General features: G+C 47.8%; 1 protein-coding gene across 1 annotated transcript in view; it reads left to right on the top strand.

Moving 5' to 3' along the window:
- Positions 1–4,210: 4,210 nt before the first annotated feature.
- Positions 4,211–23,965, top strand: part of TRPV5 (transient receptor potential cation channel subfamily V member 5) — a 28,831-nt gene continuing 9,076 nt past the window's right edge. Inside the window, exons 1-10 of the mRNA XM_059395582.1 lie at positions 4,211–4,338; positions 6,565–6,662; positions 6,829–6,951; positions 7,429–7,566; positions 7,843–7,941; positions 8,087–8,262; positions 8,657–8,803; positions 10,950–11,162; positions 23,518–23,604; positions 23,703–23,779. Coding sequence (XP_059251565.1) covers positions 4,211–4,338; positions 6,565–6,662; positions 6,829–6,951; positions 7,429–7,566; positions 7,843–7,941; positions 8,087–8,262; positions 8,657–8,803; positions 10,950–11,162; positions 23,518–23,604; positions 23,703–23,779 — 1,286 coding nt within the window. The remainder of the gene's footprint in view (positions 4,339–6,564; positions 6,663–6,828; positions 6,952–7,428; positions 7,567–7,842; positions 7,942–8,086; positions 8,263–8,656; positions 8,804–10,949; positions 11,163–23,517; positions 23,605–23,702; positions 23,780–23,965) is intronic.

A 23,965-nucleotide genomic window follows, 5' to 3' on the forward strand; every position in this document is an offset into this window, starting at 1 on the left:
GGGCCTGCCCATCAGCTGCTTTTGGCCCTCCCTACTCCCCAGTTCCCAGCCAGCTCCCCCACCTCCCTCCCTTGTCCCTGTCCTAGCCCTTACCACTTCCCAGCACCGTTTTCTTCCCTTCCCTTCCATAGGACCTTTGACTTCATGAGCTTTGTGACATCACAGCCATGGCCTGCCCCTCATTCAGGTCATTAGAGAGTTCCATTGCCAAGCAAGAGAGTAGTGAGTAGCTAGCAGCAGATAGCACAGGCTTCTAGGATGATCATAGTGGGTCATCCTGTCGAGAGCAACCAAATGATGAAGAGTTTGTGAACTTTCACATCCATTTTATGAGGAGATCCTCATAACAAGTGGGACTCAAAGTCATAGGATCATCATACCCATTATACAGATGAGGAAACTGAGGTTCACAAAAGACATGACTCTTGCCCTTAGCATCACCCAGACAATAGGGGCAGAGCAGGACCCTTGACCACCTTTTTTCATTCTAGACAACACCTCTTCCTCTCTTCCATGTGGCCTTTCTCCAAGGAAAGTGGCTTATAGAGGCTGAGGCCCAGAGAAGATGTGATAATACTGAATCCTGAAGTCCTGGGCCATACATGAAACTCAAGCCCATCAAACATGAGGGAGGTGGAGAGGCACAGATGGAGGGGGAGGAAAGCGTACATGAGGGGTATGTGTGTATATGAGACACAGAACAGGGTGTCCTGTACCCAAGCAGAAACCATTCCTTCACTCCTAACCTTCCCCTAGATTTTCTTCTCCCTGAGTCTTTGCCCTCTTGTACTGGTAGACTTAAACCCCCCTTCTCTAGTTTTATATAGCCTCTTATATAATTCTCAGACACAAAGAAAAAGTTGTTAGAGGCTCATTCTCAAAACTCCTTGCTCGATAGAAGTAGAGTCTTTAGAGAAGAACCAGTGTGGCAGAGAGGTGAGGATCCCAAAGAACAGATCTCAAGGAACCTGCCTCAGTGCCCCAGGCCCACCATGCCCATGAACCTGGTGAATACAGATATGTTGGCAGTAATGGGCTGTGGCTAAACACTTCCTGGAGCAGAGATGGTTGGGATGGAGTGGGCTGGGGTGGGGTGAGCTTGGGAGTCAGAATGAAGACCTGCTTGGACAACCACAAATCAGGGAAGGCCATGAGCTACATGAGGGGCCCTGGGGCAGGTGGGAGGAGATTGTGGGCACACCTGAGCTATCACAATTAGCTCACGCCACTCCTGAGGCCCATGCATCCCATACCTGAGTGAACCACCAAAGGCATAGGCTGGGCCATGTGCAGAAACATGTGCCCTTTTTGGAGAAGAGAATTACAGACACAGGAGTGTGAGTGGAGACTCCTTCCCACAGATGGACCCCACCTTCCTGCTGATCCAGGCCAGGCGACTTGGTGACTGGGGAGTGGTACAGGAGGTCACTTGATGGTGGGGGAAGAAAGATTCAAGGAAGCAAGTGACCCTGCTCACCTTTACCTTGCACTCATTGACCTTCAGGTCCAGGAAACAATGCTTGGGTGGAAAAAAAAAAAATCACTAATCTGGTTACTTTGCAGGGAGGAGCCTCTTGGTTCCCAGCAAAAAGAGAAGCCAATTCAGGCTCTGTGCGATTTGATGGATGGGGGGGGGGGCGGCAGCTGGGGGTGGTGCAGGCTGGTGTGGAAAGAACTGGGTTGTACTGACCACCACTCCTCGAATTTCCTCACCACCCGCCAGTCCTGCAGGAATTTAATTGTTTTTATTACAGAAGTATTTAAAAAGTAGGAAAAGCAGAAAGGGCTAATAATTTCACCATCCAGTGAAAATCACTGTTAATGTTTTAAAGTGTAGTATTTAAATCCTTTCCCTACATGGCTGTGTGGATGTGGAGTGGAAGAGTATTTCCTAGAAAATAGAGTCCAGGTATGATTCCTTTTCCTCCTCCTTATCATATCAGAACCATGAGGTCTGACTGCTTTGGGGACAAGGGGCTCTGGGACCTAACAGTGTAATGAGGGGCTCTTGGGCCATCATTGAGTCTCCCGAGACTGCAGGGAAGCTGGGACCTGAGGGAAAGGGGCCCTAGGTGTTTGTGTCCACAGAAGGCTGAGGGAGCATGAGGAAGGAGGAGGGAGAAGTAGGGCTGTGGTGGGGGATGCGAGAGGCAAGCAGGGAACTCCCCGAAGATTAGGCAGTAGTAGACTTGACCTCCACACAGTCAAAAATCCCAGTGCAATTTTGGATTTCCCCAAACTTAACTACTAATAGCCTAATACTGACTGCAAGCCTTACCAAAAACACGAACTGTCAACTAACACACATTTTGTATGCTATATGTATTATATATTGCATTTTTATAGTAAAGTACACTAGAGAAAGTTGTTAAGAAAGTCATATGGAAGAAAAAACATGTTTACAGTATTGTAGTGTCTTTATCAAAAACGATTCACATAGAAGTGGCCCCATGCAGTGGGCCTGGGCAAGTGAGAGGGTGGAGACCCAGAGGTAGGGACCCATTCCCCAGGCCCCCCTCTTCCCCCCACCCCAGACCCAAGGACAGAGCACTTGGTGGCAAGCCCCCCTGCACCTGCTCTGTGCGGCTCTGACCGGGCAAGCCCCTCCCCACCCCCATGGCCTCCAGGATTAGCTTTATGGGCTGAGTGTTGCCTAGGCAGGCCGCCGCTCCTCTCTCTGCCAGCCCCCTGCTTATCAGCGCATCTACAACCCCCACCTCAACCTTATCTCACCGTCCATCTCCTTAGACTGGAAGTCCCAAGGCTTCAGGAGCCATTACCATCTCGCACCGCTCCAGCCCCCAGCAAAACAGAAAACTGCCCTACAAGGTCACCGCCTCCCGGTCCTGACTGGCCCCTCCCCACTCCCTGGGTGGAAGTGTGCTTCCTCTTTGTCTCCCGGCATCTCTTCCTTTCCTTATTTGTCTTCCTTTCAACTCTCCTCTTAAGGTCGTTTTGTCCATCCGTCAATCTTACACTAAAAGAAGCAGGGTCCCCTGCTCCTAAAGACCCCCAAGGGGGAGGTTCCCAGCCCATGGCTGCCTAAATCTCCCACATCTGTACAGGCAGAAGTCTTCCAAGAAACAATAAGTTGTGGCAGGTGATTTGGAGCTAAATTTCCAACTTTAAAGCCAGTTCTAGTTTTGCTACTAGCCATGGGCCATCACCACCACCCCCAGCTCTGTCTCCTCATTAGAATATAAAGAGAGCCCCCAACCTATCCCCATGTACATCCTTGGCCTCCCGAATAACTCCAATTTGATAACATGCATTTACAATCAGGAGAGAAATAGAACCCATCCTATCAGAAAGCAACACAAAAAGGATATCTGCCTTCAATCCTTTTGCCTACTCATTCCTGGGGAGAGTCCCAAGATTTCTCCATCCACCACCGTGGCTCAGCTCTTATGGTTCTACCTCTGGGCTCTACCCTGACTAGGTAGAAGCTGTGAGGGAAGGCAGAGGAGGGTAGCCAGGAAGTCCCTGGGAGGCGGGCTGTAGGGTTGAGGACAGAGACAACCCCAACACAGAGAAGCAGCACCTTAGGGCTTGGAGCCTGTGTGGGGAAGGAGAACCAACCGTCCCCGGGCTCTTCCGATCATGCTTTAAGGGACTCCATGAGACAGCACAATCATTGGCCCAATTCTACAGATTGGAAGACTGAGGCCCAGAAAGCTGGCCTAATTGATCTGAATTCAAACGAGGACCTGCCTGATGGCTGAGCTGGAAGGCTTCACTTTCCTCCTGTCCTGTATCCCACTAAGTGCTCACCTAGCTTGGGGGGCCCGCCTTCTGGGCTCCATCCTGCTTCCCCTCTATTTTCTACTGCCTCACCTTTCCTCACATCCCCTGCCTCGGCTTCAGCCTCAGCCCACCGCCAGGAATGGAATTTCCTCGCTTCTCCCCTCCCAGCTCTTGGGTTCTGTGCCCCAGGGGCTCTGGAGAAAGAGCTCCTCCTCCTCCAGGTGAAGCTGCTGTCTCCTGACAAGGCCCCCGAGTACCCTCAGTGTGTGCAGGCGTGCGCATGCGTACACACACATACACACGCGCGCACACACACACCCCACCCACAAGCAGCATGCTGCATACACAAGTCACACTGGAGATACTCCCAACCCCAAACAGACTCCGCCTCTTCCTCCGTTAAGGAGTCCCAGACTGGCTCCTTTTACCACATTCCCTAACCTGCCAGTGCCTGAAAGGAGAAGATATGGGGGCTCCTCCACCTAAGACAGAGGGACCCTGGGTCCAACTCCAGAAACTTCTGGCCTCCTGGCTGGTCAGAGAGCCGGACTGGGATCAGCGTGTGGATGAGGCCCACATGCTGCAACAGAAGAGGTAGGCTGCCCTAGTCATGCTGCCTCCCACCCCTCCCCGACCTCAGGGCCCTCTGAGCCACTCGGGTGTATCTACCCCTTGGAGCAACCTGGAATGCAATGCCAGGCACTGGGCTGTACCCAGCCCCCTGGTTACAAACCCCAGCTGCCACTTTTCGTGGGTAGGGCAGGAGGAGACTCAACGTAGGTTCCAAGCCAGGGACAAAATGACACCACAGTTCTAACCTGGCTGCCTCATGGTGGACGGGGCGGGTGCGGGGGACAGAACGGGACCAGACCAAAGAAGTCTGACGGGGGAGGTAGGAAGGTGCAGGCTGATAGAGGGCAAGTTACTGGGGGGAGGCATGAGATCCCACAGGTTGGGAAAGACTTGTCCCCTGGAGAAAGACTGAGGAATTCCCATTAGTATGAATGAAAGTGGGCTGTGTGCGAGGGGAGGGGAGCTTGGCTTTGCATTACATCTGGAGCTGACCAGCTGATAAGGGAAACTCAAGCTTATCTGCCTTTTATTGAGGAGTCTACCGTGTCCAGGCCATATCCCGAGGACACAGAGATTGAATGAGGCCTGTACCTGCTCCTGGGACGCCTTCAGGTCAGGTGGGGCTGGTACACCTGGGGACAGATCATTTCATGGACAAGTGGCCAGGGCCGGGACCCCTCCTGCAGGTGGGCCTCTGCCTCAGAGCATTTGGGGACCTGGTCGCCCATCAGAGAGCTGCCTAGGGGTTCAGGGAGCGGACAGGAGCAGGTCTGTGGTCTAGCTGGGGCTGTCTTCTTGTGCGGGCGGTCTCTCCAGTGCCAGTGGCACGGGACCCCTTGGTTTAATGAGCTGCTCTTGTCAACTCGAAATGCTTCATTTTTGAAGTAGGAGTCCTGCATTTTCATTTGGCCCTGGGCCTCACAAATTGTGCAGCTGGCCCTGGGGACAGTCTCAGTCCGCATTTGGGAAAGGCTCTCTGCTTGCTCACCAACCCCCACCCCAGCCCCTGGGAGGGAACTTTGGCCTCCCCACCTCCCTCCAAACTCCTGGGTGAGACTAGGGCGGTCTTGGAGAGAGAGCTGTGTTCCGGACCTCCCCTCTGCAGATGGTGGTGGGCTAGAGGCCTGGCTGCGAGGGCTGTGTATGCTGCCCCTAGAAGAAGAGGTGAACTCTGGCCCTGGTTGCCCTGAGCTGGGCGGACTCCCACTGGGTGGGATGGGAGAGGGGCTGGCCCATACTCTGCTGGTCCCTCCTGAGAGTACTTTTCTAACTGACAGATTTGAGCTCTACCTTAAGATAAAAAGCTTCTTCTTTAAGTAAAAAAGTTCTTGCTCTGGCTCCCAGGGCAATGGGACGTGAAGATCTGGGGGCTTGGGGACATCATGGGAACCACTGGTCATTCTGTTTGTCTGCCTTTCATCTCTCCCTCATGACCCTCACTTGCCTTGTATTCAGCTTGGGAGCCCACATGTGCTTGCCCAGCAGGATGGGCTTCAGTTTTATCTCTCGTTTGGTTTGTCAAGGCAGGGGAGAAACAAAGATCAATTGACAAGAGGCACCTTAGGTTGGATATCTCCACAGGCTTCTGTTCCCAGAGAAGCCCGAGGCTATGCTCCTCCTCCATCAGGAATGGGGTAAAACACAGAAGGATGAGACAGTCTGTACCCCTCTCCAGATCTCCCCCTCCCCACCGACAGCAGGGATATGTATCTCAGCGGCCCAGAGGGGTATTTGGCATTTTGGCAGCTTGTAAATTTCCCAAGTCCCAACAACTGGCCCATCTTGGCCTCTCTGCCCCTCTGGTCTCTCAAAGTTCCCCTTGCCCAAGGAGAGCCGGTTCAGCAGGCCTGGGAGCAGGGGTGAAAATATTTACTCAGCCTAGATGGATTCAGACAGTCCAGGCCCTGATGGCTTCCTGTCAGTGTCCCTAGGGCCGCCTGCTCAGGTGCTCAGGCCTTCTGCCCCCCCACAGACTTTCCTACCCACCTAAGGCTTGAGTAACACCCCACTCCCTCTACCCCTCGCCCTGGGAAAAGCTGGCAATGATGCAACCACAGGGGGAGCCCAGAGCCAGGCTCATCCCCGTCTGACCCTCAGCTAGACTCCAACAAATAACTCTTTCCAGCATGCCACTGCACACCTTGTTTGACTCCTGTCTGTTCCACGTAGAAAACTTCTCTGATCCTCTCTCTCTGTTGGCCTCTCTGTGATTCTGTCTCCATCTGACCCATGTTCATCTGCTCCCAGGATCCAAGAGTTTCCTCTGCTCCAGGCAGCCAAGGAAAATGACCTGTGTGTCCTGAAGAAGCTTCTGCTGGACCGAAACTGTGACTTCCGGCAGAGAGGTGGGACGTGGCTTGGGGTGACGGGAGGAGGGCCAGAAGCGCCTGCCCGCCTGACCCCCAGATGCTGAGGAGGTCTGCAGTGGGTGGTGGGGAGTACCTCCAGCTGGAGCCCCTTCCTTGAGAGGCCCCAGCAGTCCCTGACACCCCATCTTATACTCCGCCGCAGGAGCCCTGGGGGAGACAGCCCTTCATATAGCCGCACTCTATGACAATCTCGAAGCCGCCATGGTGCTGGTAGAGGCTGCCCCGGAGCTGGTCAAGGAGCCCACCTTGTGTGAGCCATTTGTAGGTGAGGAGCCGCATAGTAATTCAAGTTGGAGACCGGACGGGAGGCGCCAATGTCACCTCTTAACCTGGGCCTCTGAAGGAGGGGCAGGGAAGGAGAGACAGAGGGTTTAGGAGGGCTGCTCTTGAGTTGGAAGGAATGTAGAAGTCCTGGTCTTGGCCTTTAGCATCCGTGACTTTCTTCAGCCATTCCATTTCCTTTCAATGCCTCTCATGTTCCCTGAAGGACAAACTCTGTTTCTTTTTCTCATAGCAACATTAGAGTGGTCATATGTACACCCTACCCACAATAATCAAGAGGTGAGGGCAGTGAGGTAGACAGTCTATGGGACTAATCGCCTGCAGTCCCAGGCCACCATGGTGAGCCAAGGACGGAAATCTATGCCAGGACCTATCAGAGACCTCCTGTCTGCCAGTGGGATGCTGTGTCCCTGCAGGATCCTGGGGACAGACCCCATGACTGAGAGCTCTCTCTGGCCAGGTCAGACTGCACTGCACATAGCCATCGTGAATCAGAACGTGAACTTGGTGCGAACCCTGCTTGCCCATGGGGCCAGCGTCTCTGCAAGAGCGACAGGCACAGCTTTCCACCGCAGCCCCCGCAACCTCATCTACTTTGGTGGGAGCAGGGCCAGGACTGGGAGGAAGGGGGAGTGGGGAGGTGGGCAAGAGCCAAGGGAGGGAGGCTGAGGAGGGCTCTAACCCCGGGGAAAGCTGGGAGGGGTCAGGCCTTACAGGGCTTAAGGCCAGAGCCAGTTCTCCCCATGGCACTTGCTCCAACCCTACCTCTGGTTCTGCTGACAAGTGTCACCAAGCCCAGAGCTCAGATGTAGTCGCTCAGGGACACTGCCCATCCCCTTGGGCACTCATGCCACGGAGCCCTGTGTGTCCGCAGGGGAGCACCCTTTGTCTTTTGCTGCCTGCATGGGCAGTGAGGAGATCGTGCGGCTGCTCATTGAGCATGGAGCGGACATCCGGGCCCAGGACTCCCTGGGTAAGAGCTGGGGTGAGGAGGGGAGCTGGGATGCTGGGGGCTGGGAGGGCAGGGACCTGGACAGCCCCCAGGCCTGTCTCGGGGTGAGCAGGGGAACAGCAGGGCCTTCGGTGCAATGGCCATGCGACACCCGTGTCTCCCGCAGGAAACACCGTGTTGCACATCCTCATCCTCCAGCCCAACAAGACCTTTGCCTGCCAAATGTACAACCTGCTGCTGTCCTACGATGGGCACAGGGACCACCTGCAGTCCCTGGACCTCGTGCCCAATCACCAGGGCCTCACCCCCTTCAAGCTGGCCGGCGTGGAGGGCAACACTGTGGTGAGGGACGCTTGCTCCCTGGGCCCTGTGGCCTCCTTCTAAAGACCCTTCCTCCCAAGCCACCCCCCCACAGGGCACAGTCCCTTACTCCCAACTCCGTGGCTAAATGCTCAGCTGCAGGCTTCCCTGATCCGGAGCTTGGAGAAGGGCACTCTAGAATATCTGCTCTGGTGACCCCAAGTGCTGTTCCCTTGGCCTGTCCTCTTCTTTGCCATCTTGAGAGGGTTGGTGGGAAAGAGGGAGAAGCAGAAACCAAAGGAGGTTCACGCAGCAGAGGCGTGGGGCTCGCGGACTGCCCGTTAGTGCCCAGGAGCCCGCTGCAGCCCTCCGGGAGGTGTGGTTCCCGTGGCCGCTCCTCACGCTGACCCTCTGACTCACCACCGTGTCCCTCCAGATGTTCCAGCACCTGATGCAGAAGCGGAAGCACATCCAGTGGACGTACGGGCCGCTGACCTCCACTCTCTATGACCTCACGGAGATTGACTCCTGGGGGGAGGATGTGTCCTTTCTCGAGCTCGTGGTTTCTTCCAAGAAGCGAGAGGTATGGATGCCACAGTGGACCTGGGGCTGTCAAATATCCAAGTAAGGCCTGTCCGTTTCCTTAGATCCTGAGCTCCAGATACTTCCCTGCCTTTTAATAGTTGGGCATGAGAACAGAACCTTGGGGCCTTTGGGAGAAAAGTCCAGTCTGACTGCATTTTCCCTCTGTCCGTATCCAGCCCCTCTGCTTACGTTTGTCATACTATTGTTTTAATTGAGGACCTCTCCAAATCAAAGTCACTTCCTATCATTCATTCTGGATTGAGCACCTTCTGAGTCCCAGCTGCTGTAGAAGGAACTGAGACTACAGAAATAAACCTCAGTTCCTGTCAGTCTGCTCCTCAAATTCTGGTCACTGTCCTTAGTAACTGCAGTGGGTACCACTTATGCCATTAGAGGGGTCTGGATTATGAAAAGTGGCAGCAAAATGGATGTCAAGTAACTTGTCCTGGATGGGCCACAGAAGATGTCACAGAGGAAGGGCTTGAGCTGAGTCTTCAATGGGGAGTTTGAAAGCACCAGAAAGGTGAAGAAAAAGAAAGCTTTCCAGAGAGGGGGAAACAGCGATACTATTCAGATAGGACTGAATTGAGTTAATAGGTGGGAAAGGAAAATTGTTGAAGACTGTCGTAGAGAGGAGAACATGCTTCAAGCCCTCAGGAACCTCCAAAATGGTGACAAGATATAATTTCTGTTGTTTATCTGCGACACGACCATCCTAAGAACCCCTCTAGGACTGTAAGTCTTGGATAGTTGTTAGTAGTGACAGATAGAAGAAAACCTGAAAGGCCTGTTTGTGTGATTTTGCTTGCAGAATATTCCTGGAAACAAATAAACTTCAAGCAGGAATTTTTAGGAATTAGAATCCCAATCTCTTAGTGGTGCCTGGATGGCTCAGTTGGTTAAGCATCTGGCTTTGGCTCAAGTCATGATCCCAGGCTCTTGAGATCAAGCCCCGCATTGGGCTCTCTGCTCAGCAGGGAGTCTGTTTCTCCATCTGCCTCTGCCTGTCACTCCTCTACTTATGCGTGCACTTGCTCTCTCTCTCTCTTTCGCTATGTCAAATAAATAAGTAAGTAAAAAAATAAATAAATAAAAAATAACCCCAATCCTTCTGCATGAACAGTGCCAACAGAAATCCCAGGTTCCCAGTTTCAGCGAGCTCTGTGTTTTCCAAGTTTCATTCTTGTCTTGATCAACTACTTTTCCCTTCCCTCAAAATTCCGAGCCCCGTTTACATTCCTCCCAGCTCTCTCCTTTAGCTCCACCAGAAGCCCAGAATCCCACATTATGGCAAAAACAGGCTCTCTGGCTGGAGATGTTTCCACTTCCTGCCCTGAGCTGCCAAACATGTCAGAAAATACCCACCTCCTCTTCTTCCCTCTGGGTTCAGTGGAAAAGATATTATTTTTGCTAATGGTTAATTCCTCCAGCTCTGCTTTGAATTAGGCTTTTCTTACTTTCTCAGATGCCTTATCCCTTCTGTCCCTCTCTCTCATTTGTGCTTAACCTCTTACCATGTACTTACATCAGAGTCCCACCCCACCCTGGGGGCTTAGATTATTGCCACATCCAACCCCTGTGCCTTTATTGCGCCTCTCTGGTCCACAACACTTCCAGAGCAAATGTGACTGCTTCCTTGCTTGTGCCCCCAATGCTCCCCATTGCATTCAGAAAGATCATTCAAATTCCTGACTATGGCATTCACAATGTGCAATGGTCTGCCTCGTATCCATGTCACCCCTTATAACTCCTGCCTGCCACTCCCCATCAGTCCTCTCATGTCCCCAGACACCCCCGGCTTTCATTTGCAGATGACCTCTCTCACCTCCCTGCCTTGGCAACTGCTGCTACTTCATGGAAGGATCTTCTCAAGCTCCTCCTTCTTCATTCCACTAAGTACTACTCATCCCTCTAAATTCATTGGTGCTCAAATGCCTTGTTTTACTTCTATGATAGTTCCCCTGCAGCACTCACATGAGGCTCAGCATAGAGTGGAAATTTTCTAGTTGTCTGAAAATGAAATGGCTGGCTAACTGAATGAAAGATGATAGCACAGTTAGAGCCCAGCCCTCTGGGACCCGGTAGGAAATCCTGCCTGCCTCACTGGGCTGGCCACCCCCATCTGTACTCTGCTTCCATGCCAGGCTCGCCAGATCCTGGAGCAGACCCCAGTGAAGCAGCTGGTGAGCTTCAAGTGGAAGAAATACGGGCGGCGGTACTTCTACATTCTGGGTGCCTTGTATACCCTGTATATGATCTGCTTCACCACCTGCTGCATCTACCGCCCCCTCAAGTTCCGCATGGGCAACCGCACAGACCCCCGGGATAATACCGTCCTTGAACAGAAACTACTGCAGGTGACACCTCTTTGAAGGGGGTGGAAGGGAGTGGTAGCAGGGGATGCTGATGCTGGAGAGTGGAGGGGAACCTGGGAAAGGCACCACGCACTGGTCTCCAGAAGCTGCAGGCTCCTGATCACCCAGACGCAAATTAGGCATGAGATAGGAGACCAAAAAGGTGACCTAATAAGCAAAAGCGCACTTGTCCAAGGAGCTGTAGTTTTTCTCACTAACCCTGAAAGAACACTTGGTATTACGAACACCATGCATTTGTCAACTTCTTATAATCTGCAAAGCCTGTTGTTCTAAAAGGAGGAAACCTGTGCTCCGGGTACATTTCTGAGTCGATTTCTGGTGTGCGAGGGCAACACAGGCATCCCCCCTGGCCTACGTTCTCTCCTGTATGCTGTCAATATAAGGGTGTTGACAATCATGTGTTCTCTGTCTGACCACCTGCCTGGTCTGCTGAAGAAGGGGGCCTGGATTAAGTAGCAGGTTGCAGTCAATAATTTTTGAGGTTCCGTTGACACCTGTGGGCTTGCCATTCTGTAGTGTCCTTCAGAGACCCAGGGAGGTAAGGATGGCTCAGTAGAGGTCTAGAGGAGCTCTGAGAGTCAGCTGTTGAAGGGAGCAAACTCTCCTTCATGGGTGACAGAATGAGTAGACTCTAGTGAGTGCTCCCAAGCATATGTAGTCAGCAAGTATGGCTGCATTGCATTGGTTTCCTGTTCATGGGTAACCAAAATTGTTGTCCTGCTGACCTGAAATAGCCAAAAATGCGTGCACATGTATGGGCAGGAAGCAGAAGACAGAGGAAGAAAGAATTTTCCCTAGTAAGTAAGAGCTAGGTGACTGGAGGTTGATGTTGTATGCAGGCTGGGCCAGCCACAGGTAGGATGCAGCCTAAGCTAGGAAGAGGGATCATTTGGGTCAGAAGGGGAACATAAGCCGTTTGCCCAGTCAATGAGAAAAATCTCTGAGTCAGCTTAGTGGGAGGCACAGAGAAGCAGCAGACTAAAGCCTCATCAAACCCTAGAGTAGGGCAAGACACTCCATCTCTCTTGCTTCTTAACCACTTCTCAGTATAAAGTGTGCTCATGGATCCAGAGCCAGTCTCTGACTGAGTCAAGTGTTCTCCCTGGAGAGGACTATCCTGATTGTGGTGGGGCTGCCTTGTTAGAGTGGGCACTCATGCGTTGGGGGAGGTTGTGTCCCATGCATCTCAAAGTGGGCATGAGGGCTGGCCCCAACATGGAACCCACAGAAGGGGAAATACGGATTTTGAAGACATGGCCCAGTGGGACTAGAAATGGGGAAAACGTATACACATGAATGAGTTGAGGGCAGCTGGGCTTTCCCAACATTCTAGACCCTATTTATCAGTCATCTTGTTTTCCTGGTCCTCCTTAGTCCCAAGCTTACCTGGGATTTTTCTGGATTTAGAATGTAGATAGCATTCTGGCCTAAGAGTTGTGTGATGCTGAACGATTGATTACTTGGAGTCTTCTCTATGTGCCCCTTTCTCTTTGGCACAGGACTAATCTCTTCCTTTGATCCAGATGGTCTCTAGTTAGAAGATCCCTCCCCCCTTACCACAGGACTAAGGGGAGCATAATTATAGCTGAGAACACCTCCCACTCCCTCTTTTTTTCTTTCCTCTTCTTTCCTCCCCCACTCTTATCATCGTTACCCTTTTGTCTTCCACCTAGATAATAGATTCTTTAGGCCAAATAGAAGACTATTAACTTTTAAATGTTCCTTTCTTGGTGGGAGGGAGGGGCTCAGAGATTAGGAATGCTTCTGTAAGGGGTTCAGGTAGCAAAGACCAACAATGGAAGGTTGCTATTGTTTCGTGTTCCTCCTTGATGGGTGTCCTGAGTTTCTGGTTTATCTGTGTCCTCTTACTCATTAGTAAGCCCATCTGGATAATATCAGGGGCTCCTAAATTTATCACTATGGTCTGAAAGATCCTGCTTTCTCAATGTACCAGGCTTGTTAATATTAGGAAATTCTCTCTCTCTCTCTCCCTCTCTCTCTCTTTTTTTTTGCTTTCCATTACTTAAGAGTCTTAGAAAAATGAAAATGCACCAATAATGTCATGATTTAATTAATGTAATTGTTGACATGTTGGTTAGTCCATGGAGCTTTATCTTAGACAAATGAATACTTTACTATCTAATTATACAATAAATCTGTGCATGCAAGGCTCTCTCAGTCACTGACGGATTTCCCCTGTGGATCTCATGGGATCCACAAGAGCAGCCCAGCATCACCTTCTCAGGACATTTGAAAGGAGAAGAAAAACTCATCTGTCTATATGTGGTGGTGCAAATGCCACAGAAGCAGACAGAAATGAGGATGGAGTGAATGTCTCTGTCCAGTTTTCGAGATATCTTTGGGGGTTACTGCACTCTAAGATGCCTCATTGTTCAGCTATAAAAGTTGTGCATTTCCAGAGTTTCCCAAGAACTCTATTAATTGAGTTGATTTCCTACCTCCATTCAATTCTACTTGGTTTAGGCAGAACGACATACACTGTAATGCTAGTTCTCTTGGGTTTCCAGACGAGAGGAAGGCGCCAAGCATAGGAGTCGAGCAGCTTGGGTTTTAGTCCTAACTCTGAAGTAGTTGTTCGACCTTGCATAGATCCTAACTCTTACTAGATCAGTGGCTTTTAACCAACATGGGAAGACAGTAACAGTATTTGTTTCTAATACAACAGAATATGTGAAGATGCAGCCCTCCGTCGATGGTATTTTTAAGAACTCTTTGAGTGATCCTAATATTCACCTGGGGCTGAGAACTACTTACTGGCTTCTGTTTCTGAAACCTATTCATCTACAACTTTCCAGTCTTAAGTCAATCCCTCTGATCTTTTAGTTTCCTGATGTGCTGTTCAGCAAGAGGGCATTGCTCTCTCATTGAAATTCCTCTTTGTCTCCTGAAGACTTCTTCGATCTCTCTCCTGCCCTTTTCCCAAAAGCATTTCACTAATTTGTTCATTAAGCAAATAATCATGGAGAGCCTGTAGAGCCTGGACATTGTTGTAGGCATTAGGAATTTATCACGGTCTGAGCAAAACACACATGATCTCTGCCCTTTTGGAGTCTACAGACTGGTTGATGTTAAGTGAATGAATAGAAATTTCATCACGACCTGTGATTGTTACAATTCACATTATGGTTTCGTATGACAAGAAAAAAGACAGGATATTATGAGAGTTTAAAAGAGGGGCCTAGACATGCTGAAAAGCCAGAGGCAGCTTCCCTGAGGGATATACCTAAGCCGAGAGCTGCACACCGGTTAAAGGTGCAGTTAGTCTTAGGTGGAAAGCATGCACCCAAAAAACCCCTGCCTTAGGAAGAATTTTGCCAACATCTGAGAACCAAAAGAAGAGCTAGAGCACAGGAGCTGGGCAGGGCGGAAGCTGCCAGATGAGGTTGTCCAGGCAGCTCAAATCATGCTCAAATCATGAAGGGCTTTGCAGGCCATCTTGAAGATTGTACTTTCTATGCCAAAGGTAATGGGAAGCTCAGAAGGATTTTAAATAGGGGAGGAACTTAACAAGACCTTTGATTTAGAAAAACATCTCTGTTCGTAAGGTGGAGAGCAGATTTGAGGACACCAGGGTGGATGTGGGGAGACCAGTTAAGAGGCTGTTATGGTTCAGCAAGCAAGAGATAATGGTGGGTTGGCCTAGGGATGTGCTGGGGGCAGGGTTTGGCATCGCTATGGCACAATGGATTAGATCAGCAGAGAAGTGCACAGACCGTGGCCGGAATGACTCATAGGTTTCCATTCATTTAAATGATTTTGCAAGGACGTGGATGGAGCTAGAGAGTATAATGCTAAGTGAAGTAAGTCAGTTAGAGAGATAATTATCTTAGGATTTCACTTCCATGTGGAATTTAAGAAACAAAACAAAGCAAAGAAAAGAGACGAACAACAACAACAACAAACAAAACGCTACTCTTAACAATGGAAAACAAACACGATTATCAGAGAAGAAGAGTGAAATACAGGAGAGGGATACAGAGTACACTTGCTTATCTCAGACCCTGGGTGATATTGTCGAATCACTGTATTATACTCCCGAAACTAACTTAACACCGTCTATGAACTATAGTTATTTTTTAATTTTTTAATTTTTAAAATTAAAATTTTAAAAAGGAATAGAAAGAACACTGTCCTAAGAATAACTACGAAAGCAACAACAAACTGAATAATTCAGGAATCATTTATTAAATATTTGCTTTGGGCAAAAAAAAAAAAAAAAAAAAGAAGAAGAAAAAACAAATGTTGTCCTCCCGCTGTCCTGGTCAGTGCGATTGATTTGTCTACACATCATTATTCCTCACAAGCTCTGAACAACCCAAAACACCGCAGCTATTTGAAAACCCAACTGATAGCCAGCTCTGCACAACATGGTTCAGGAATCCTAAGCACCTTATTGGGGACAAGCACAGCAAATTAAAAAGGAAAAGAGATGAACAGAAGTAGGGAGTTTGGTAGGTAAAAATAACATGTGCTAAGTGCTTGCTTTGTGCACTTGACACGCATTTACCAGTGCTTGTGGGAGCTGATTAAAATGCAGATTCTGACAATAAAGCTCCAGTGGGACCCGAGATCTCCAACTAGCTGCAGGGGATGCTGATGTTTTGATTCCGTGGGCCACATTTCGGATGACAAAGCCTCATATCATTTAATCCATATAGATACCCTAATTACTAAGGAAAAGTGTCACCATTTTAAAGATGATGAATCTGAGGTCAGGAGAGGTTAAGTACTTTGGCAAAGACACTCAGCTGGTAAGGGCAGCCCTGGGACCAGGATTTTGGTCTGCTTCACTTAAGAACTTCGCTTTTAACCACTGAGCTAGGCCATTTGTCTCTCCGGAGTGATATGCTGGGTCCCAGTCTTCTTTCTCTGTGGTCCCACAGAGAAACTCACGGCTCCAGGCTTTGAGGGCCTCCTGGGGCCTGCCACATGCTCCACTTGGTCTAGCTATGCCTCATCTCTCACTGTCTGGATGGGGGACACCGAGGGTTAGGAGCAGCTCTGGTTAGGAACCCCTGCACACTCTAGAGGATCAGAGTAGCCCCTCATTACGACCCAGCAGGACTTTTTCTGGGAACTTCCTTTGCAAGTTGGGGTCTTGGGGAGGAAAAGAAGGTCTAGGACTGGAAATGGAGCATTGTTTCTGCTGTCTTCTCACTTCTTCTGGGTTGCTCACGCTCTCTGCCCTTCTCCACATGGTGCAGGTGACTCTGACTCTGCTATGCCCACCCACTCTGGGCATTTCCTTCCAGGCAGTGAGCTCAGCCAGCTGGTAAATGAGAGCAAGGTCATTAGGCTCACTTCCATGAAGTATGAATGATCAGCCTCCTCAGGGGATTTGGTTGTTGACAACTGAAATTCCAAGCATATGATGATGTGAAGAATTCCAGTCATTAATGAGAGACATTTATTTTTAGAGGAGCGGGGTAGGGTATTTTCTCAGTGCATTATTAGCCAGGCCCTCTTAGGTGACCTTGAGCTACAAATCTCAGAATCCTGGAAAAGCCCAATTCTTTGTGACCTTCTCCCCATTTGCTTCCAGATGGGTTTCCTCCAGTCCCTCTTCCGGATTCCATCTTTATCTCCCTTCTGCAACTCTCAGATCATGCTCAGCTTGCACCTGCCTGCTTACCCCATCCTTCTTTCAAACGAATAGAGCATCCTCTACACGGTGCGCTGTGCATTGTGGCTGAAAAGCAGTGAGATGCTCCTGCTCTTAGGGAGCTCTGAGATTACAGGTGAGGCATGGAGTACCCTGATAATTATAGTGTGCTGGGTAAGGTCTGTAAGCAGAGTGGTGCCAGGTGCCTGGGGGAGAACCCCCGAGCTGGGGTGGAGCAGCAGGAGAGGAGCCCTAGGAGGAATGCTATCACCTGACTTTTAAGGCTTAAGGTGCACCAGGAACTGTGATGAAGGAGGGCATTTTAAGAAGAGGGCACAGTCTACAAAAAGGCCTGGATTAACACTCAAGAACCCCAATAGTTCCGTGTGGCTAGAGCATCACACAGAACATGGGGACACAGAGGAGGAACCAGACCAGCAAGGGTTCTGTACATCACGACATACGGTAGTCCAGATCTTATTTTCTTAAATTCACCCCTTCCGGTGGCACTCCTAATTAAAAGAATATAGGCCCATGATTTAAAAATCAGAGGGCAGGCATAATGAAGAGCATGGGGGCCGGCCCCTCCTGACATATGTCTTGTTCCATGAAGACAACGAGGTTTTACCTCTTTAAGCTTTTCATTCCGGTTGTTATCGCCACCCTGCTGAACAATACGCTTGTGTCTTTATTCCTTAATTAAATTTAGACATTATCAATGGGATTTCTGCTACGATAAAGACCTTAGAGCACCCTCCATTCACGTCTTCCCTCCAATTCTTTTTTAAAATTATTTATTTATTTATTTATCTCTCTATCTACCTGAGAGAGAGACTGAGAGAGAGAAAGAGAGAGAGCATGCAAGCAAGGGGAGGGGCAGAGGGAAAGAACCTCTCCCGCAGACTCCCTACTCAGCGCAGAGCCCAACGTGGGGCTTGAGCCCACAGCCCTTGGATCATGATCTTAGTCCACACCAAGAGTTAATGCTTCACTGACTGAGTGACCCCAGCACCCCTCTCCCTTTCATTTCTATTCTGAAGACTTAAGGCAACAAGGAAATGTAGTGAACAGGGATGCCATGTCATGACATAAGCATTTTAGAAAGACCAGTCCAGAAGCACGGTGGGGAGTGGGCCAAATGAGGGACATGGCTTCATGGCAAACCAGATGACAGATGCCACGGGTTTGCATTAAGGGAAAAGTGCTGTGAATTGAGGGAAAGGGTAGCGTTTGAGAGAGAACTGGGAGATTGAATGAACAGGGCCTCAAGAAGGAGTATGTCTTCTACTTTACTTTGTCAAACACAACCTGATCCCAAAACCATTTTACGAAGACCACAAATCCCGAAAGCTGTGGGTCAGCTTCTGGATATAGACAGAAAATCTTTTTTTAAAAAATTATCACATAATGTATTATTTGTTTCCAGGGTACAGGTCTGTGACTCATCATTTTTACACAATTCACAACACTCACCATAGCACATACCCTCCCCAATGTCCATCACCCAGCCATCTTATCTCTCCCACCGCCCTCCCCTCCAGGAACCCTCCGCTTGTTTCCTGAGATTAGGAGTCTCTTTTGGCTTGTCTCCTTTCCTGGTCCCATCTTGTTTCATTTTTCCCTCCCTTCCCTCCACGAACCCCTGCTCTGCCTCTGAAATTCCTTATATCAGAGAGATCATATGATAATTGTCTTTTTCTGATTGACTTGTTTCGCTTAACATAATACCCTCTAGTTCCATCCATGGTGTTGCAAATGGCAAGATTTCAACTTTTTTATGGCTGCATAACATTCCAGTGTGTATGTGTGTGTGTGTGTATCATTTCTTCTTTATCCATTCATCTGTTGATGGACATCTAGGTTCTTTCCATAGTTTGGCTATTGTGGACATTGCTGCTATAAACATTTGGGTGCATGTGCCCCTTTGGATCACTACATTTGTATTTTTTTCTTTTTTTAAGATTTTATTTTTTTATTTGTCAGAGAGAGAGAGAGAGAGATCACAAGCAGGCAGAGTGGCAGGGAGAGGCAGAAAGAGAAGCAGGCTCCCTGCTGAGCAGAGAGCCCGATTCAGGACTTGATCCCAGGATCCTGGGATCATGACCTAAGCCAAAGGCAGTGGCTTAACCCACTGAGCCACCCAGGCGCCCCAATGCATTTGTATCTTTACGGTAAATACCCAGTAGTGTGATTGCTGGGTCATAGGTTAGCCCTATTTTCAACTTTTTGAGGAACCTCCACACTATTTTCCGGAGTGGCTGCACCAGCTTGCATTCCCGCCGAAAATGTAGGAGGGTTCCCCTTTCTCTGCATCCTTGCCAACATCTGTCATTTCATGACTTATTAATTTTAGCCATTCTGACTGGTGTGAGGTGGTATCTCACTGTGGTTTTGATTTGTATTTCTCTGATGCCGAGTGATATTGAGCACTTTTTCATGTTAGACAGAAAATTTTGAATTCAATCTCCAAAGAATAAAATTCTCAGAAATTCAAAGGAAAGCTCATTCCCAGCTTGAGTTTAGGCTTAACTAATGGAGGTGGTTAATGAAGGGAGAATTCTTATTATCAGTTCAATAGACATCAATAAGTCATTCATCAAAATTCAGTGCTCCTGTCCATTTTTTAAACATGAAAATCTCAACTTTGAAAAGTTATCTATTCCAAATTGAGAGCCAGACTTATACGTATAAGTGTGAAACACTAGAATTCTCCCTTAAAACAAAAGGAAAAGCAAAGTGTTCTAAAAGCCCAATGGCTCCATTATTTTTTCATCTTTATTGGGGTATAACTGACTAAGAAAATTGCGTGATACCTAAGGTATACATTGCAGTAACTTGGAGTATGTGTACAATGTGAAAGGGTTCCCACTATCTAGTTCATTAACACATTCACCACCTCACATAGTTATTCTCTTTGCTAGTTTTTGATGAGAGCAATTAAATTCTACTCTCTTAGCAAATTTGTTTAAAGATTTATTTATTTATTTTAGAGAGAGAGAGAGAGAGAGTGCAAGCAGGAAGGGCAGAGGGAGAGAGAGAACCTCATGCAAACTCCCTGCTGAAGGCAGAGCCCCATGCAGGGCTTGATCTCATGACCCTGAGCCAAAACCAAAAGTCGGACTCTAAACTGTCTGAGCCACCCAGGCGCCATTTCAGTTGTATAATACAGTGTAGTAATCCACCGTAGTCCTGTTGTATGTTAGGTTCTTAAGTCTTACTTATCTTATAGCTTTAAAAGTGTAGACCTTTTTACCAACTTCTCCCTATTTCTTCCACTCCACAGACCCTGCCAACCACTTTTCTATTCTCTGTTTCTAGGATTTTGACTTTTTTTTTTTTTTTTTTTTTTGGTCCCACATATAACTGGTAGCACTTGCAGTTTGTCTTTCTGTGTTGGGCTTATTTTACTTAAGATAATGCCCTTAAGATCCATCTATGTTGTCACAAATGGCAGCATTTCCTTCTTTTCTTGTGGCTGAATAATATTTTACTGTGTCCATGTTTTTTTTATCCATTCATCCATTGATGGTCACTTAGGTTGTTTCCACATCTTGGCTATTATGAATACTGCTACAATGAATATGGGGGTGCAGATATCTCTTCAAGATCCTGTTTTTATTTTTTCTGGGTGCATGCCTAGAAGTGGAATTTCTGGATCATATTGCGGTTATGTTTTTAATTTTGTGAGGAACCTCCATACTGTTTTCCATGGTGCTGTATCAATTTGCATTCCTACAGTGCATAAGAGTTCTCTTTCTCTATATCTTCACCAAATTGTTATCCCCTGTTTTTTTTTTTTTTATGATATTCTATCAGGTGTGAGGTGATAATATCATTTTGGTTTTGATTAGCATTTCCCTGGTCATTGGTGATGTCGAGCAACTTTATATGTCTTTGGGAAAAAATATTTATTAAGTTCCTCTGACCAGTTTTTAATTAGATTGTTTGTTATTTTGTGCTATTGTGTTGTATGAACTGCCATTATTTTTATTGCAATTTTCACACATATATATTACTTTTTACTTTCTAGAGAGAGCAATTAAAGACAAATAAAACCCCTATGTGAAGGTCTTGTGTGGTGACCTTGGACAGCAGTGAGGAAGGGGGCCCACAGGAGACTGTGGCACTGTCTGGCCTGGTTTAGGGGAGAGGACTTTGGGGACAGAGTTGTGGAGGCAGCTACTTTAGGACAGTCAGATCCCCGGTGGAGCTGTGACAAAGCTCGGGACACCTGTTACTCACGTGAACTTGTGCAGAACTCCTACTTGGTTTGTTTTTGTTTTATTTGAGAGAGAGAATGCAGGGTTGGGGTGGAGGACAGAGGGAGAAGGAAAGAGAGAATCTCAAACAGATTCCCTGCTGAGCACAGAAGCCCCATAGTGGGGCTTGATCTCCCCATCCTGAGATCAGGACCTGAGCTAAAACCAAAAGTTTGTCTCTTAACCGTCTAACTCAGGCACCCCAGAACTCCTACTTGTAAAGGAATCTGTTAAACAAGCCGAGGTGTGGAGGTGAGGGGAAGCCCCAGAAGAAGAGTGTGGTGACTGTACCCAACCCTCTCCATGGGTTGGGAGTTTCACCTTTTCATCTCCTGAGGGACTGACTAGCCACTGCCCATCTCCCACTGTCCTCTAGGGGCGCTGTGATTCCCCCCAAAATGCGCAGAGCCAACTTGTGCAGTGCCAACTTGTGCAGTTTTTTTACTTAGTTGAGCCAAGAAAGAAAGGTTGGTGGCAGTTTTCCAGACATATTTAACCAAGATACAAACTTGTAAAAAAAATTCAAAATTTTTGTACAGACACATATTTGGCACAGATGCCGATATTTTATTTCGATAGTTAATGTACTTATTATTTATCCCACTCACTACCTGACCTCAAAAGGAGTTGGAATGTTTTACAACTAAAGAGAGATGCTATAGGAACATTAAAATAAAGAAAAAGAACAAGGCTCATGAATTGAATTTCAGGACAGAGGTGGAGGAATTCAGTTAGACCTGAGTATAAAAAACAAAACAAAAGAGAACAGAACAAACACGCAACCTCGGAGCCTCCTTGGAAGCAAGGCACAAGGAAAATTGTCCATTAGATGATAACATAAAATTGACCAGTTTGTCAGGAGAATATCAATTCTTTAAACAACAACAACAAAGTCACCGAAGTCTAGCCACAGGTGGTTAGATCACATTGTTTACCAGGAACATAGACACCAGCTCTTTTTCTGATCTCTCTTGGGCCCTTGGATTTACGTGAAACATTTCCACCCTCTGCTGGTAAGTCTGGTCCTACTCTTCCATGAAGGCTATATTCTTGGCTGCTTTGGAGCTGTCACTTTCTGAGCAACCATGGGGCTCCTGGTGGTACCTTCTTTATATCATTGATCACCTCCTACCACATAGCATCTCTTCCTATTTCAAAGCTATGCCTCTCACTGGACCATTCACCAAGCATCCTGCTGAGGGATGCTTAGAGGTTCCAGTTTATCAGCAGAGCAGAGATGATTAGCATTCCTTTCGTCTAATGAGGGATCACATCCTTCCTAGCTTAGATCATCAACTTTCCCACTGGAGCCAGGGACTCTCAACTCTTTTCTTGGGTGCACCACTCAGAGAGGTGACCTTAGAGAAGGGAGTTCCTCGAAGTGTAAAGCATACCTGAATGTGTTGAAGTTATTTGTACAATTTCATGGGGGAGATTACATATATATGAACACATTTTTCCGGTAAAAGTGTCCACAGTCTTAATGATACTCTCCAATGGACTCATAACTCCAAAAAAAGTTAAGGATCATTATTGTAGAATTCTATCACTGCATATGTGTAATGTTGTAAGACTTTCACTGTGAAATCACATGCACATAAAGAGGATGGTCTTCTTTGACCTTGACCTTAGGGCTATATCTTCTATACCCATTGCTCAGGATAAGGCTAGGATAAAGGATAGGGATAAGGATAAAAATTAACTAAAGTTAAGTTTTCAACCCTTCCAAAACTAAAACCCATTCAATATCTCTAACCCTTTTTTCTGACATTTTTTCTGTTGCCAAATCATAATGAAACTACAATTAATATATCTATGGTGCTTTCTGGTTTATAAACTACATCCAGATACATCACCTAATATGATCTCCACAATAACACTGGAAGGTGAAGCATTCAAGTTTCCATTTTACAGATGAGAAACCTCAGACACGGAGAGATTTTGGTGGCTTATTCAAGGTTTTGCTAAAATTTGTTGGTTCTGGGTCCATTCTGGAATCTGAGTTCTGTGATATGTTTACAGCCTAGTCAATCTTCCAAACACCACAATGAGATTGGAAAAGCTGGACTTTCAGCATAGTTGAAACCATCCCAAACCACTAATACTTCTTCCTGTTGGTTTAGCTTTCTCGACTCAATGCTCTGAAATGTGATCTCAGCCCCTTGGTACACACATCATAAATTACTGTTCACCATATATATTAGAGCGATTTGCTAGGGGGTGGTTCATGTTATTAGCATGTACAACACATATTAAGCTTTGGATACATAGACTAATGCCCTGATCACAGAGTTAGCCACAATAACAAATACAATAGTGGGGGCTGGGAGGAGTGATGGTGGTAATGGGAGCTTTTCTGTATCTGAGACAGACCTCAGTTGCTTTAGACCACTTGCCTGAAAAAGATTTGACTCTTGATCCATCAAAAAGTGCTTACCCTGTACTACTCCCACAGGAGGCCTATGTGACTCAGCAGGATAAAATCCGTCTGGTGGGGGAGTTGGTGACCGTCATAGGGGCTGTGATCATCTTGCTCCTAGAGGTGAGGTACCATCAAGGTCCAAGCTGAGGCCATCCATCTGGGGTCCCAGATTGAGCTGCAGTCCACATTGTCCTTTTGTTTTACTGGCCTCTTCCTAGATCCCAGACATCTTTAGGGTTGGTGCTTCTCGATATTTTGGACAGACTATCCTCGGGGGACCATTCCATGTCATCATGTAAGTGTCCCTTCCTTTCGGTCTCCTGCTTTCCCTTGCCAGAATTGTTCCAGGTCTCCCATTTACTCTCTGGGACCTAGAGCTCAGTTGACTCTCACCTTCAGGGATTTCTCTCCAGCAGGCTCGTATGTGTGTTTTGGGTGTAAGGACTAAGCCTGTGGGGGTACTACCACAAGTTTTCACCAT

This window comes from Mustela nigripes, chromosome 4 (assembly GCF_022355385.1).
Source record: "Mustela nigripes isolate SB6536 chromosome 4, MUSNIG.SB6536, whole genome shotgun sequence".
Classification (NCBI taxonomy): domain Eukaryota; kingdom Metazoa; phylum Chordata; class Mammalia; order Carnivora; family Mustelidae; genus Mustela; species Mustela nigripes.